General features: G+C 38.8%; 1 protein-coding gene across 1 annotated transcript in view; it reads left to right on the top strand.

The window, feature by feature from the left end:
• The window catches only part of LOC144076080 (potassium voltage-gated channel subfamily B member 1-like), a 38,968-nt gene that overhangs the window by 20,812 nt on the left and 2,502 nt on the right, over positions 1 to 15,654 (top strand). The window contains exon 4 of the mRNA XM_077603646.1: positions 15,217 to 15,654. This exon is cut by the window's right edge and continues 2,502 nt beyond it. Within this exon, the coding sequence (XP_077459772.1) occupies positions 15,217 to 15,654 (438 nt within the window). The remainder of the gene's footprint in view (positions 1 to 15,216) is intronic.

Here is a 15,654-nt window from a genome sequence, read left to right as displayed (position 1 = left end):
TGCAGCAAAGTAGATCAACATAATTCCTTTTCTCTCTGTTCATAATAAAAACAATTTTTGCAAAATGGTGCTAGGCATTTCTGCAGGGTAAAGTGCTTATTAGAGTAGAGGCCTGAAAAATGGGATTCAAAGAAGATTTCATTCTCATGCCAAGATCTAGCCACACATCATGCAGTATAAAAATCAATATCTGACATCACAGATTAGCCCAATAAATCAGAAAAATGGTGAAACACAAATTGCACTTTGTTTTAAGATTTTTTTAAATACTGCCGTACCTCTAAATATGTATCCTGAGGCACTTATTTGCATATAAAAAGCCTTCGTAATGTGAAAATGTTGCCCCTAGAGGCATTCGTAAGTAGAGGTACGACTGCACTAGAAGATCAGTTTTGCTTGGAATGCGCCTCCGTCAAAAGATTTGAGACCTGTTCTCATCCTCCTGAATGGTGAAGTTTTACAAAACATTGGCATGGGGGTGTTTGTATAAGGTATCAAGCATTTATGAGAGGTATTAAAATGATGGTCACTATTAGAGGAAATGCTAGTAAAACAAATGTCCCAAGGCTCCCCAACAGGATGGTTTGCTTTATATATATATTTTTCTGCTTATACTGTGAATGAGAAATCTTGCACACACCTGGTAAAGCGCCTACAGGCCTTGAGTGAAGACCACTATTAAACGCAATAATGAAATTACTTTGATTCTTTTTTTTTCTAGTCTCCAGTGGCTGGAGATTACGAGGCGCCTATGTGGGATAATGCACTCATTATAATGGAGGACACGTGTTGGCTTTCAGGAGAACATTGTGATCCAGAGCAGTTCCGCTGGTGTGTGTTTAAATACGGGGTCTGCTTGTCCATGTATGGCCGTGATTGGCTGCGGACATGTTTGACTGTCAGCCAGTTTACAGCATCCTGAATGAATAGAAGAGATGTGCACAGCATGCGCAGCATCAAATGACAACCTGGCATGGGTTGACTTGCTCTTTAGTTCTCCTCATGGCGAGCTTGTGCCTGGTGAGACCTAGGAAAAGTCCATTTTTATTATCAGACATTGGTATATATAGTCCAGGCACAATTTAATTGCACCAAATGAAGTTCTTCATGTGTCCTTATTCCTGCCGTTTTTGTAACACAGTTGATATGATGTTGTGCCACTGTTAATCTTTCCCCTGTGGCAATTTTGGTTTTGTTCCAACCACAAATTACTGTGAGTGTCATTCCCTTTATACACAACTGGGATCTTTGGTCATTCCACTCTTTTGCTCAGCACTTTGCTCAGAAGCGACTGCAGAGCAGGCAAACTCGGTTCGTCTCACAATAAATTTTTTATTCTTCTTTCAACGAAGCAACCCGACACATCTTTAAGCTTCCATAGCTGATTTTTTTTTCATCACTGATGCTATTTAAATCTTAGCAGAGGAAATCCCCGACTACAGTTGTTTGGTCCAAATGTATAGAGTATGTATAAAAAAAATAGACAATATGTGCATTTTATCCAGGCTGAACTGCAATTTCACGTTGCATTCACATAAACAGTTAACATGACAGATGTTGTCAGATTCTGTATGTCAAGATTCAAATCTTATCAGGTTGTACATTTTCCACAATTGAATTGACATTGCATTGGATTGGATAACTTTATTCGTACCGTATTCGGGAAATTTTGTTGTCACAGTAGTAAGAGGGTGAGGATGTAGAAATAGGAAAGGCATTTTAGACATATAAATAGATAGGTAATAAGAGAGTTAATAAATAAATACATGAATAAATATATAAATAAATAAGCATGTTGCTGAAATACATATGTATATATATATATATATATATATATATATATATATATATATATATAGACATACATATGCACACGTGTACATACACACACACACATATATATATATATATACATACATATATACATACATACACAGCTGTACATGCATGCATACGGTAGGTCTTAACACTCAAATTGGTGATTGACATATGGACATTGGTTATTTACAGTATTTATAGTGCTTGTTAAGGGACAAAAAATTGAAGTCTTGATGGGGGAGTACTGTGTGAGTGAGGTATCAACAACGTAGGCAAAAACAATACTAAAATGCAAGTGTAGTTTAGCAATTCAAAATCTCACTGAGACTACTTGGAATTATTTACTGTAGTGGCTTCTCTTCAAATCTCCTCTTGGGAATCCAATATAAAAGAAAAAGGCTTATTCGACTTAAAAAGTCTCTCAAATATAGAATAGGACGTACCCTGACAGACTAGAGTTTTACTCATATTTAAAAAGTGGCAGGTACAAATTCTAAATTGGCTCCCTGAAGCCTGAGGAAATTGCACTGACGTGTGCGTGTGTGTCGACGCGGTATCTGCTCCTGCGAGCGCCCCTCACTTGTCACCGCCTTCTCTAGCTGGCTGCTTCCTCGTTTTTTTCAATGCTTTGCTGCACTTCGCAAATGCTAAACAACCTCCCATTGCCATGGAAACTATCAGCTGAGTTACACTGCAGTCTACCCATGAAAAGGGCCTGCGTTGTGTACGTGTTCTGATATGCTATGTTTAAAACCTTGTATGATTTAGTGCTATTTTCACCTCATTAGCCAAACCTGCACACAATCTGATTAGATCAAGATTAGGAATGTCACAATACTGAATGCCTGACTCCCAATCCAATATATTTTTTTTCTCAAGATATGTTTTGCATGATAAACAGAAGTGAGCGCACCACTGCCACTTTTTTGTATATCTGATTAGACCCATATAGTAAGTTTCTGGTCTTAAAGTAGGCTTTTCCTGACATGTCGTTTTTGCTTTTAATCAGAAACATAATAAAATCTCCTGAGCCTGTGAGAAAATTTGATATCCATTCCTGTGTTTTGCTTGTTTGTTTTCACTTTACATCATCAAACGAAAACCTTGATCCATTTTCACTGTGTTGCTGATCCAGTTTGGCCTCAGTGGAAGTCTACTCTCGTCTGAGTTTCATTCATTATATCAGGGGTGTCAGACTCGGGTTGGTTCGCGGGCCGCTTTAACGTCAACTTGATTTCACGTGGGCCGGACCATTTTAGAAATAATATTCAGATATTTTTTTTATAAATGGATTAAAAGAACTGGATTAAAAGCCCTGAATATTCAGTTTTTTATAGATCTAAAACAATGTTTATTTTAGCTTTTTTTAAATATATTTTTAGATTTTACAAAATGATTTTTGAACAAAAAACACAGAAAAAATGGATTAAAAATTACAATTATTGATTTAAAAGGGGGAAAATCAGGAAATTTAACATACATCTATACTCTTCATTTTAATGTGATCCTAAAACAGAAAGTCGGCACTCATGATTTTTTTTCCCGGGCCACACCAAATGATGCGGCAGGCCAGATTTGGCCCCCCGGCCGCCACTTTGACACGTGCATTATATCTAAAATTGTTCAACGGACCGCTCGCGTTAGGTTGTAACATGTCACATTTGTGATGCCGTATTGCATGTTACAAGTTCAGCCAACACCATTTTGCCAATTCACCACGAACGTTCATCTTTTAAAGGTCAGAATTACTCCACTGCTCTTGTTTTACCTCCGCATTTCATTGAAAGTTAGGGCGAAATACACTGGGGCACCTCATTTTAGCATTTCATTGAGGTATGTCATGAAAAATAGGTCATTTTTTCATGTCAGTTGCCATGGGCTCTTTGAGTGGTTGTGCACCTCAGCTGCATACTTTAGTCGCTATGATGTGTCTCTCTGTACCTCCCTACATTATGCATCATCTGTGACCTCACTTCACCACCCAGACTTTCTCCGCATGCAGGGGTCTCCAAGGCCGTCCACTCAGTAATGAGCTGGACATTCAGGGATATGACATTGATGGTGAAGAGATAATGTACTACTACTCTCTCATCTACTGTCCCGCACACAGGCACATGTACATGAAAGATGTTCTCGGTGGTCAGGTGGGTTTCTTGGCCTTCTACGCCTATTGAATGATGCATACGGAGGGAGGCCTGAGAACACAGCAGGTGTTTTGCTTCTGGAGGATGATAAAATAGATGCTTTGACATTACACTCAACATAGTAAGTATGTGCTCATTATGGACCAGGAAATTACTAAAGTGGATTTGACTCTAACTATGCTGTTCTCATAATCAGCTAGAGCACAGGTGTCAAAGTGGCGGCCTGGGGGCCAAATCTGGCCCGCCACATCATTTTGTGTGGCCCGGGAAAGTAAATCATAAGTGCCGACTTTCTGTTTTAAGATCAAATTAAAATGAAGAGTATAGGTGTATATTAAATTTCCTGATTTTCCCCCTTTTATATCAATAATTGTAATTTTTTAATCCATTTTTTCTGTTTTTAGTTCAAAAATCATTTTGTAAAATCTAAAAATATATATAAAAAAGCTAAAATAAAAATTGTTTTAGATCTATAAAAAATTGAATATTCAGGGATTTTAATCCAGTTCTTTTAATCTATTTATAAAAAAAATCTAAATATTATATCTAAAATGGTCCGGCCCACATGAAATCGAGTTGACATTAACGCGGCCCGCGAACCAACCCGAGTCTGACACCCTTGAATTAGAGTAAAGAGGTGTTTTCTTTAATATTTATGTTCTTTTGATATTTCCCATGTGCTTAAAATAAAATAAGTTTAATCTTTTTGTCCACAATTCCAAAATATATGTTTGGCACATTCTCAATACATATTATCAAGCAATTGGTAAAATTTTGTAGAAGTACAGATGAATGAAAATGAGTATCTTGCTCTACCACTGTACCATACCTACTTTTGAACACCCTCATTAAAATCTTACAGTCTTTTTTTCTAATAAAATGTCATGGTTAAGCACACACATCAGTTCAGTCTATTGAAAGAGAACTTGTAAGCAAGCCTCCGCTATAGACAATTTCTTTTGTTTGTGTGTCTGCCAGCACTGTTTTTTTTGTGCAATGATAAACTAAAGAAAATTGGCCCTCTGTGTAGAAGACGCAGACGAAAGCTCTTAAAAGACAATCACTTTGTGCTTGCTTGTTGTGACTGCTCGTTAGAGAACTCGGATTGGAGTGCAGTTTGTGGCCATCTGGCTGCGGGTCTCCCACCACTCGCTAATCATAGTCTAATAGAGAAGGATCCAACGTGTTCATGCATACACTATTGTGAAGCATTAAAGAGAGAAAGAAGAGCTGCAGAATAGACTGTCAGGCTCTCCGAGAGACAGCATTGTAACTACTACATGGTGAATTGGTTGTCATGGCGACAGTGAGTGAGGTGGTCTAGAGTGCTGCGGAGTTCATTTGACTTGTATATGGCATAGCAGAGTATTACAATTAGCAAAGAATCCATTTATCATCATTTACTATTTCACATTCATTGGACATTTTTGTAACTCAAAACACTTACTAAAATTCCCCTTTATTTTGGATTAATATTTTGGCTTTTGCTTTAATCTGGGTTGCATCCTCATGGAAATGTTTGGGGCGGGGCTCACACATATATAGTATGACTGATAAGCATTGTTAGTTTATCTAATTAAACTATTCAAAATTAAATGAAAATATACAACATTACCATTTTTTGTTGGGTCTATGTTAAAGTGTTTAAAGTGTTTATATGTCGAATATTTGCCACACAACACACGCGCGGTAAATTTGTCAAAATGAAATTAAGTGTTTATTCCTTCTTAAACAACATCCTTTATGATGGGATACACTTGATCAAAGTCTTCTTCTTTTGGGCTTCAACATGTGATGAGAGAGCTGCTTAATATTCAGCATGATCACACATTGAAGATAAGCATGACTTTCCATTACAGGAAGGGGAACACTAATGTCCCTCCCATTACGCACGTCCTAAGATGCCCATGTAGCCTTTTCCGTAGTGAGGGGCCTCTAATCTCGTCACGGGAAATATGTGACGTTAATGCTTCATGATGGCCACCAAAGCAGAAAGACGGTAGCACCAGAGACAAATTTACTGAATGTTAATTAGCCATCAGCGTACACCAGATCTGCAGGATACCTCTAATTTCAATCAGGCTACAGGTAATGGGGTGACCCATGTAAATATAGTGGAAAACCATTGCAATTACTGTATTTTTCGGGACTATAGGTCACATATTTTTTCCAGCCAATCGCAGATTGACAACCATTCATGGTCACAATCATACCTAGGGGCAATTTAGATTGTCCAACCAGCCTACCATGCATGTTTTTGAGATGTGGGAAACCAGAGTACCCTATGCAAACAAGATCCGGACCTGGTATCGAACCCTCCATCTTAGAACTGTCGTGCCGACACGCTAACCACTCACCTACTAGGCCAAGGTCAAATGCGTCTTATAAATGTATTTTTTTTCTCTCTGACCACTGACAGCCTGTTATGTTTTTCGTGGCAGAGAGCTATATTTCGCAAAAAAAAACGTTATGTTAACAGATGCTTATTTAGCCTGTTGTTCTCAATTTTACTATTGTTACTTTGACAAATGTTCATTCTTGATCGCTGATAAAACAAAAAGTTGGCCTCCCAAAAATGTGATTTATACTCCAGTGCAAGTTATATTTTTTCCTTTTTATTGTCCATTGTTTGGCTCCTGCAACTTAAGGTCCAAAAAATACGCAAATCAAACAATACGGCTTTGGCATTAGAGTCTTGTGTTTAATCACTGAATGTGGCAAACCACTTTCTTTTCTGTGGTCATGAACTACGTTGTCTGATTTAATCTTGAAGCACTGCTCTTGACATTCTAATCTGCTGCTCACTGGAATTACACTCACAACAACATACTAATGAATACGTTTGGCATCCTTAAGACACCCTCTTTAGTCTCCTTCTTGTGCAATGATTACAAGTAGAATGGCTATTTGGATAAATGGTAACAATCATCAAAGTCCTCTGGTAGATATACAGAAACAACAGAAAATATTGAGGAAGAAAAGAAAATAACATTAAACTAATCACGTATGGTCTAGTTTTTGTCATGAATGTGGTTTAAAATTAATGAATAGGATGGACTGGTGCACAAATCTGACATTCACTGTCTCCTATGGCCTTCTATTGTGGAATTTGAATGCTCCAAAAACATGCATTTTAGGTTTAATGGAAACCCTGCATCACTGTAGTAGCTACAAATGTGGGCATACACACTTGTTTGTTCCAATGAGGGCTCAGATTGTATGTCGAGTAATCCAGAGTGAACTGGGAAGACAATATCAGTTGAAAAGATAATGTGTGGTCACCCTAAGAAACCCAAAAACTGGAGGCAGATGGCCCTCGTGACTCACCATTCGCTCAAGGCATCTTCCTGTTGGGGACTATTTCTGTTTCTGGCCAATGCGTTTACTCATGTGAGATTTGTTGGTCCTGCTGTTGTCATTCGGGACTTCATAAACAAAAATGAGCTCAATAAAACAAATGAATAGTCAAAGTCGAATGCTGCCAACGACTGGGTTTTGGACAGATTTAATGGTGACTCATCACTTCTGCTACCATGGTTCCCGGCGCTGCTGCCATTTCCAGGCTGAGACCACAGACGACATTAGACAACTGCAAGTCGACACTTTAAACTGCCAAAAACATTGTTTCCAAAGTTATACTACTTGTAAAAAAAAGATTTTGATCATTGGTTGAGAGTCCTTGTACTGATAATGTTCGTTTGACAGAATATTTTTAGCTTCACACCCGACATCCGGCCCAAATCAGACACACAAACACCCTAACACTGCATCATTTTAACACCACCTTCCCACTTGTAAAATGACACATGGTGTGCATTGAGTGCACAGCCTTCAGCTCAGTCATCCATCTCCTCGTCACCTCCGAAGCACACGAGGCCACCACAGTGCACGGTTGTTGTGTGTGGGACAGCGAGAGGGGACGGTCAGGGTGAAAAAAAGAACCAGGGAAGAGGAGGACACATCTGTGTGGGTCACTGAAGCGAGTGTCCATTAGCGACATGCTATGCCATGTTTAGGTTGGAAACAAATGGGAAAGTTGTTGGTCTGTCTGTCTCTATGTGTACCCTGCGACTGACTGGCGAACAGTCTAGGGCACATGTGTCAAAGAAAGTCGGCACTTATGATTTACTTTCTCGGGCCGCAAAAAATGATGCGGCGGGCAGGATTTGGCCCCCGGGCCGCCACTTTGACACCTGTGAACTAAGGACTTATAATTAAATAACAAAACCAAACCAGGCATGGAATGACATGGGGAAACAAGGAACTTGCAACATAGCATGGCAACATAGCATAACGTAAACAAAGCAGACGATCCCCACAAAGACTGACAAACACACGGTTTAAATAGACAGACAAGGGTTGATTACAAAATTTGATCACATGAGGGAAGGCCATGAGGGACACAATAGGCCACATGTGTCAAAGCGGGGGCCAGATCTGGCCCGCCGCATCATTTTGTGTGGCCCGGGAAAGTGAATCATGAGTGCCGACTTTCTGTTTTAGGATCAGATTAAAATGAAGAGTATAGATGTATATTAAATTTCCTGATTTTCCCCCTTTTAAATCAATAATTGTAATTTTTTAATCCATTTTTTCTGTGTTTTTAGTTTAAATATCATTTTGTAAAAGCTAAAAATATATAATAATAAAAAGCTAAAATAAACATTGTTTTAGATCTATAAAAAACTGAATATTCAGGGCTTTTAATCCAGTCCTTTTAATCCATTTATTAAAAAAAATCTAAATATTATATCTAACATGAAATCGAGTTGACGTTAACGCAGCCCGCGAACCAACCCGAGTCTGACCCCCCTGATCTAGGGTGTAGTTTGCCTTTTGCCCGAAGTCAGCTGGGGTAGGCTCCAGCACCCCTTGCGTTCTAATGTGTGGATAAGCAGTACGGAAGATAATGAATGAGGATGAAGTTACAAGTGAGGCCATGAATCAGCTCATGCCTCCAACTGCAAACACTGCATATCCTTAAAATACATTACTAATCCATTTTTTTATTCACTCAGTGAACCGTCTTACACTATTTTGCATCATTTCCAGCCAGAAGCAACCCAAACAAATACAATTGGCTACAGGTATGAATAATTTTGGGCTTAAATGCACATTCTTCTCTGTGCCCTGCCAGTGAGTCAGTCAGTCACACATGTTGCAACATGATGCTTTAGGAACAAAATAATGCATTATTGAGAATAGTCCTTGGACAAGTTCCCCCATGAGGTTCATACTGTTTGTTATGTGATAAAACCATCCTTATCCTGTAGCTAAATAATGGGGAAGAGAAGAGAACAATTTGAAGCCCAGAGTGGAACCGTGCCAGAAGATTAGAACACGAGGTGTATGATCACACTGCAACTTCCATTTGTCTATGGATGGTGTAATTCTGTCTATGTTCCTCCTTGAATAAAACCCAGATAGTATATTCCACTGGGGAAACTCCCTCTGAGGCAACAAGCCTTCCAATGGGAGAAAGGTCAGCCGTCAGGCACACAATGGCACAAAACATTTATTAGGAAAGATACGGCACAGTTCGAGGATTACACACGCCACCTTGCACTCAAAAGAAAATAAAAGGCGAGCCACTAAGTGATATAATCTTTTTATTGATTCAGTTCTTGTTGCGCAAGGTGTGACTCTGAGCAGACATGAATCGGCGTCTTGCTAGTGTGTCACAATGGAAAATCCAAAAGGCAGCAAACTGATTTTTCATCATCTTGCGACACCAAAAGTCATTGCGCAGGTAATCTTTCTATCGCTTGATTTTAGCTTTATCTCAACTACCCAATTGGACTCATCTTCTTCTGTTTGATTATTTACACATTTGTATTCATTTCATGCAATAGCCTTGAGGAAATTTTGGCATTTTTAATGTGATAATAGTATCTGCAAAACCTAGTGTTCATCCTGATATACGTTTGGATTAAGTAGAACAGCACTTTGCAGGCGGAAATTGGTCAGAGAGCTGCAGATGCCACAGATATGCAAACTAATGCGTTAGTTCATGTTACTCTTAATTATAATTACCTCCACCAGGGAACATTATATTTTCATCACACTTTTTTTGATAGCTGAATGACTATATGCAAAGCAACGAGTCAATTCAATGAAAATGGAATGAGCCAAGACTAGAAAACTTCATGTAATTTCAAGGTCTGTGAGAGTGCTAACCACTCTATTTAATTCCTCAGAATGTAAGTTGGATGTTTTATGATTATCTTTTCAATGATAAAATGTACATGATGATTCATTTGATGCTGAAATCAGGGTTGTGTCGCATTAAAAGGCAGCATTCAAAAGAAAGAAATGTAATCATTTTTTATAAGAATAAAGTCTAAATAATAGAGAATTAAAGATCCTTTATAGCACAGGTGTCAAAGTGGCGGCTCAGGGGCCAAATCTGGCCCGCCACATCATTTTGTGTGGCCCGGGAAAGTAAATCATGAGTGCTGACTTTCTGTTTTAGGATCAAATTAAAATGAAGAGTATATATGTATATTAAATTTCCTGATTTTCCCCCTTTTAAATCAATAACTGTAATTTTTTAATCCATTTTTTCTGTGTTTTTAGTTCAAAAATCATTTTGTAAAATCTAAAAATATATTTTAAAAAAAGCTCAAATAAACATTGTTTTAGATCTATAAAAAAACTAAATATTCAGGACATTTTAATCCAGTTCTTTTAATCCATTTATTTTTAAAAAATCTAAATATTACATCTAAAATGGTCCGGCCCACGTGAAATCAAGTTGACGTTAAAGCGGCCCGACAACTGCTTAAGTAGCTAAATTCAATTTGAACCGGTGAACTTTGACGTCATGACCTCAAATTTCATAAATATTATAATGTGTTTTATTGCAATTGAGCCAATAAAAATAAATTGTATTACAAATTCAACATACACAGATGAGAAAATAGGCAACTAGAAGAATGTGGATCCTGTCATATCGTTTGGATATTATCCTCTCTCTGTTTGTCCATCTCCCTTTTCTACATTTGTAATGAAAATGAGGGAGGTCTGCTCATTTACACCTTTTTCAGGACAGGATATCTAGTGGGAGGATATTAAATCTTAACTCTCCACAGCCGCCGGGGCAAAAGCTTGGCTCTGTCCAGAGTTAAATGAGCACGGGAGGGAATGTTGCTGCGCGTTTGTCATTTGTTATCAGCGTTGGCGAGAGATCTAACTACAGATTATGTCAACAGGAAGCGAGGCGGGCCTGTGGAAGTTATCATTAAAAGCTAATGAAGCAATGAAAGACAAAAGCCGAAAAGAGTCAATGACGTGTGACTCAACATGATGTCCAGAGCTTCACACTGCTGCTTCCTGGTGTGAGATTTGAATTTTGGCTTGGATGGAGTTTACTTTTTCTCCCCTGTTATTGGTTGTAACTTGCAATCGGGTTCAAATAATAATGCACTCTAGTTTTCATATAGAAGTACGTATAGGGTGAGACGACACACAAAAAAACCTGGAAAATTAAACTGATAAAAACATTAAACCGTCACAGTTCAGTAATATTTTGTTCTCCTTTTCAGCAAGTATCTTTAACCCCATAATTATTTTTTAATAATTCACTTCACTGGGTCTTGAAGGTATGACGTGGTATGGCGACAATAATAATGGCGTTTCGATAAAAGGAAGTATTCTGGTCTAAAGGAAGTATTTTAATTTCTTTTGTACTATTTTTTTTCAACCACAACAAAGCCAGCAAAATAACAAATATTATGCAATGGCTTTATGAATTATGCACCAATGCCACACATGAAATGAAAGACTAAGACATTTTATGACCAATACTTTAAGAAAACAACTTTTGTATACTGCAGGGGTGTCAGACTTGGGTTGGTTCGCGGGCCACTTTAACGTCACCTTGATTTCACGTGGGCCGGACCATTTTAGATATAATATTTAGATTTTTTTTTTTATATAAATGGATTAAAAGAACTGGATTAAAAGCCCTGAATATTCCGTTTTTATAGATCTAAAACAATGTATATTTTAGCTTTTTTAATATATTTTTAGATTTTACAAAATGATTTTTGAACTAAAAACACTGAAAAAATTGATTAAAAAAATACAATTATTGATTTAAAAGGGGGAAAATCAGGAACTTTAATATACATCCATACTCTTCATTTTAATTTGATCCTAAAACAGAAAGTCGGCACTCATGATTTACTTTCCCGGGCCACACAAAATGATGCGGCATGCCAGATTTGGCCCCCGGGCCGCCACTTTGACACATGTGGTATACAGCTTTAAATGTGTTATTCTGTCATCTTACCTTAGCATGTCTACTCCAAGTATGGAGAAGTGAGAGGTGTGGTGATGGAAAGAAAAGGTGAATATTCAGGTGTTGCTTCTGTGAACAAAATGCCTCTGTTCAGTCTCGCCGCTGTCGTTTGCATTCAACGTGATTCATTAGCATGGCAGCCTACACCGTGCGTTCAGCTTGATTAGACCCAACGGGATGACCAAGCTTCCTGCTGCACAGCCCACATTAGAGGCGGGGGGCACTGGGCTGTTTGTTGTTGTTTATACTCACAAAACACTGCATTTTACATTCCTTCGAGATTTATAGGGATTTCGGACTTCTACCGCCGTACGGATTGCCTGACGCGATGACTCCGAGTCTGGCCTGTCACCCTTCAGCATGCTGTTAATGTCTCACGTTAACTTGTTTTACTGTGTGGTTACTCAGTGGCTTGAGAAGAACCTCTAATGAGTCAAATGTGAGTCTTTTCATCCATCACTCGTTTCTCTTGGGATCCAAAGCCAACTATTTTCAACAAATGTCCTGCTCGGGTTTAAATGCTTCCGCGGGCCATTTAATGGCTATTTGAGTAGCCCAAGTCTTTACCCATGTGAGCCAAGTCACCCGTCCTTTTAGGCCCGCTCCCTGCAAAGGTCAAGGTGGGTGCGGGAACATTCACCTGTCAAGATTAATTAATGTTTGTGAACACTGATGAGGGAAAATAATCCTGCCCGCCACTGTCGTGGTATGAGGCCATCCTTATTGACCTTGTACTAGATTTCACACTACCGACTGAGGACAGGACTGATGGGCGTGGCCCAGGTTACATCAATAAACTCCTTAACCTCTCGCACCATCACTGGGTATTGTGCTCAGCAGATTAGATCATTACAAGATGGCTCAAAGGTTTTTTTGCTACTCACTCCATACAATTTGGGAATGAATTTGAGACTACTGTAGTGGGTTTTCCTCAACTTTTTTCACTCCAGGACCAAATCCTAAATGTGTTCCTCTAGCATCTTGTGTTGCCATATTGACAATCATTTATTCATTTTCCATCCCACTTGTCATTCACAAGGGTTGTGGGGGTGCTGGAGCCTAACCCATCCAACGATGGGCAGCACCGATTGTGTGCAAAGGGTGGAAACAATTTCCATGAGAGAATTCCAGTAAAATACTTCATGTAGCATGTTTGATGACAAACCTATAAAATATTAATTTTGTTCCTCTACGCTCGCTATCTTCGTCCTTGAGTATATAGGAGGAAAAATACAGTATACTGCATGCTTTGGCCTTATTTCTTTTTAAAGGTGTCAGGTTTAATCACTGCTTTTGGAAGAGAAATTTACTTTGTCATGAACTGATAAGACATTTTATTAGATGCCATATCAAATGAGTTGACCGACACAAGTGCAATTCAAAGTGTGTAATGCAGGTCCCCATCTGTTCCAGATGCTTCTTTCAAGTTGAGGGGTATCAGACATGTCCCATGACATGCCAATGGCAACTTCATTATCAGATATGATGCAGAGCTTGGCTCAAATGTGCTTGTTTGTTTTGTGTTGATGATAAATATGGCCTTCAAAATGAAGGCTTGCCGAGCACTGGGTCAAGGTTTTGCAGAGGACAAGCTGAACACAGATGGCAGAGAGGCTCCATTTATAAATACTTTTTTACAAGCTGAAGTCACTGTCCATGTTGGTAGCCACCGATTCAGGGTGTTCCCGGCCTGGTACGCGAAGTAAGCTGGGATAGGCTTCAGCATCCCCTGCGACCATTGTAAGGATAAGCGGTTCAGAAAAGGAATGAATGAATGAATTTCTAGTCCTCTGCTATTCATAGACGGATTACAACGAAATTCAGTAGGTATATTCTAGGGATGTATACACATCGATCCTCAGATGCCGATTTTATTTAGTTTTTTATTGAGGCTGTCGAGGATGTCAAGACCATACTTAATGATTTATTAGGCAGGACCATCTTACCTTGCAAAGCCACAAACAGATGCAAGCCATAAATAACGTTGAAGGATAAGCTGTAGTACAGCCATTGGGTACATTGCTGATGTCAATTTAATGCCAAGGTTTCCTATGATCTCTCATTCCTTTAGAATACTATGTATACTATGTTCTTTTTCCCTGACCATATTGTATTGTAATGTTGTGTTCTAGTTTGTTGTCGAACAGTAATACCAACATATATAAAGTAGTAAGGCATTAAAAAAAACCAAATCTGTGTATTGTACTAGAGTGGTGAAAACTGATTAAATGCAGTGCTTGAATGTGTGTTTTAGTTAGTCACAAAGCTCTAAAGAAATTAAATAGATAGATGATTCAGTGACTTTATCCAGTCAAATTGAAAATGCAGGAAGCACGATAGCATACTGTTCAGTGAGAGCAAATTGGTTTAATGTATTGATCAATTAATCGAGTTGAGAGTATATTGTTCCAGACACACAAGTGGCCCTGATTAGAGGCAAAAAATATAAAGCACGATTTATGTCGCCCTTTTCTAAAAGTAGAATTAATCACAACACTCTGGCTCACTCCCAGTTCAAGATCTATAGAGCCTATATTTACACTACTATGGTCCGTTCTAGAATTTTAATGAGCCTTTCTTTCACATCAAAGGGTTTTTGGTCCAATGAAACCATTAGATATGTATTCTTAAGTGTTGAATTTGCATAACAGACACCCTCTTTTTATTGTTGACCGATAGAATAGGAAAAACCTTTTTTTAATGTACCCTTCTGTGAAACTAGCACTATTATAGTGCGAATGCTGAAAGCCTGAGCTTTAAAAGCCAGAGAACCCATAAAAATACTACTCAGCTAACATCATTAAAATGGGTCAAATTTACTTGTGACAGCGGTGCGCCCAAGTAATCTAATATTTTTGTATTATCGGCCAAAGAGTTAGCTTTCTTTATTGACAAACAGGAATACATCTGGCTTCTTTCTCATTTGATTTGATTGTCTGTGTTTACTTCCAGATCCTGGCGATTATCTCCATCCTCTTCATCGTACTGTCCACCATCGCCTTGTCCCTAAACACGCTACCAGACCTGCAGGCTACAGATGAGTTTGGTCAAGCAACAGATAACCCTCAATTGGCCCACGTCGAGGCCATCTGCATCGCCTGGTTTACCATGGAGTATCTACTCCGCTTTCTTTCCTCCCCTAATAAATGGAAGTTCTTTAAGGGTCCCCTCAACATCATTGATCTGCTGGCCATCCTGCCCTACTACGTCACCATCTTTTTGACGGAGTCCAACAAGAGCGTGCTGCAGTTCCAGAATGTTCGTCGGGTGGTGCAGATTTTCCGTATCATGCGCATTTTGCGTATTTTGAAGCTGGCTCGCCACTCCACGGGTCTTCAGTCACTAGGCTTCACACTCCGCAGGAGCTACAATGAGCTGGGCTTGCTGATC

Source organism: Stigmatopora argus, chromosome 6 (assembly GCF_051989625.1).
Source record: "Stigmatopora argus isolate UIUO_Sarg chromosome 6, RoL_Sarg_1.0, whole genome shotgun sequence".
Taxonomy (NCBI): Eukaryota; Metazoa; Chordata; class Actinopteri; order Syngnathiformes; family Syngnathidae; genus Stigmatopora; species Stigmatopora argus.
Note: the sequence above shows the minus strand (reverse complement) of the source record. Positions and strands in the feature narration are given on the sequence as shown.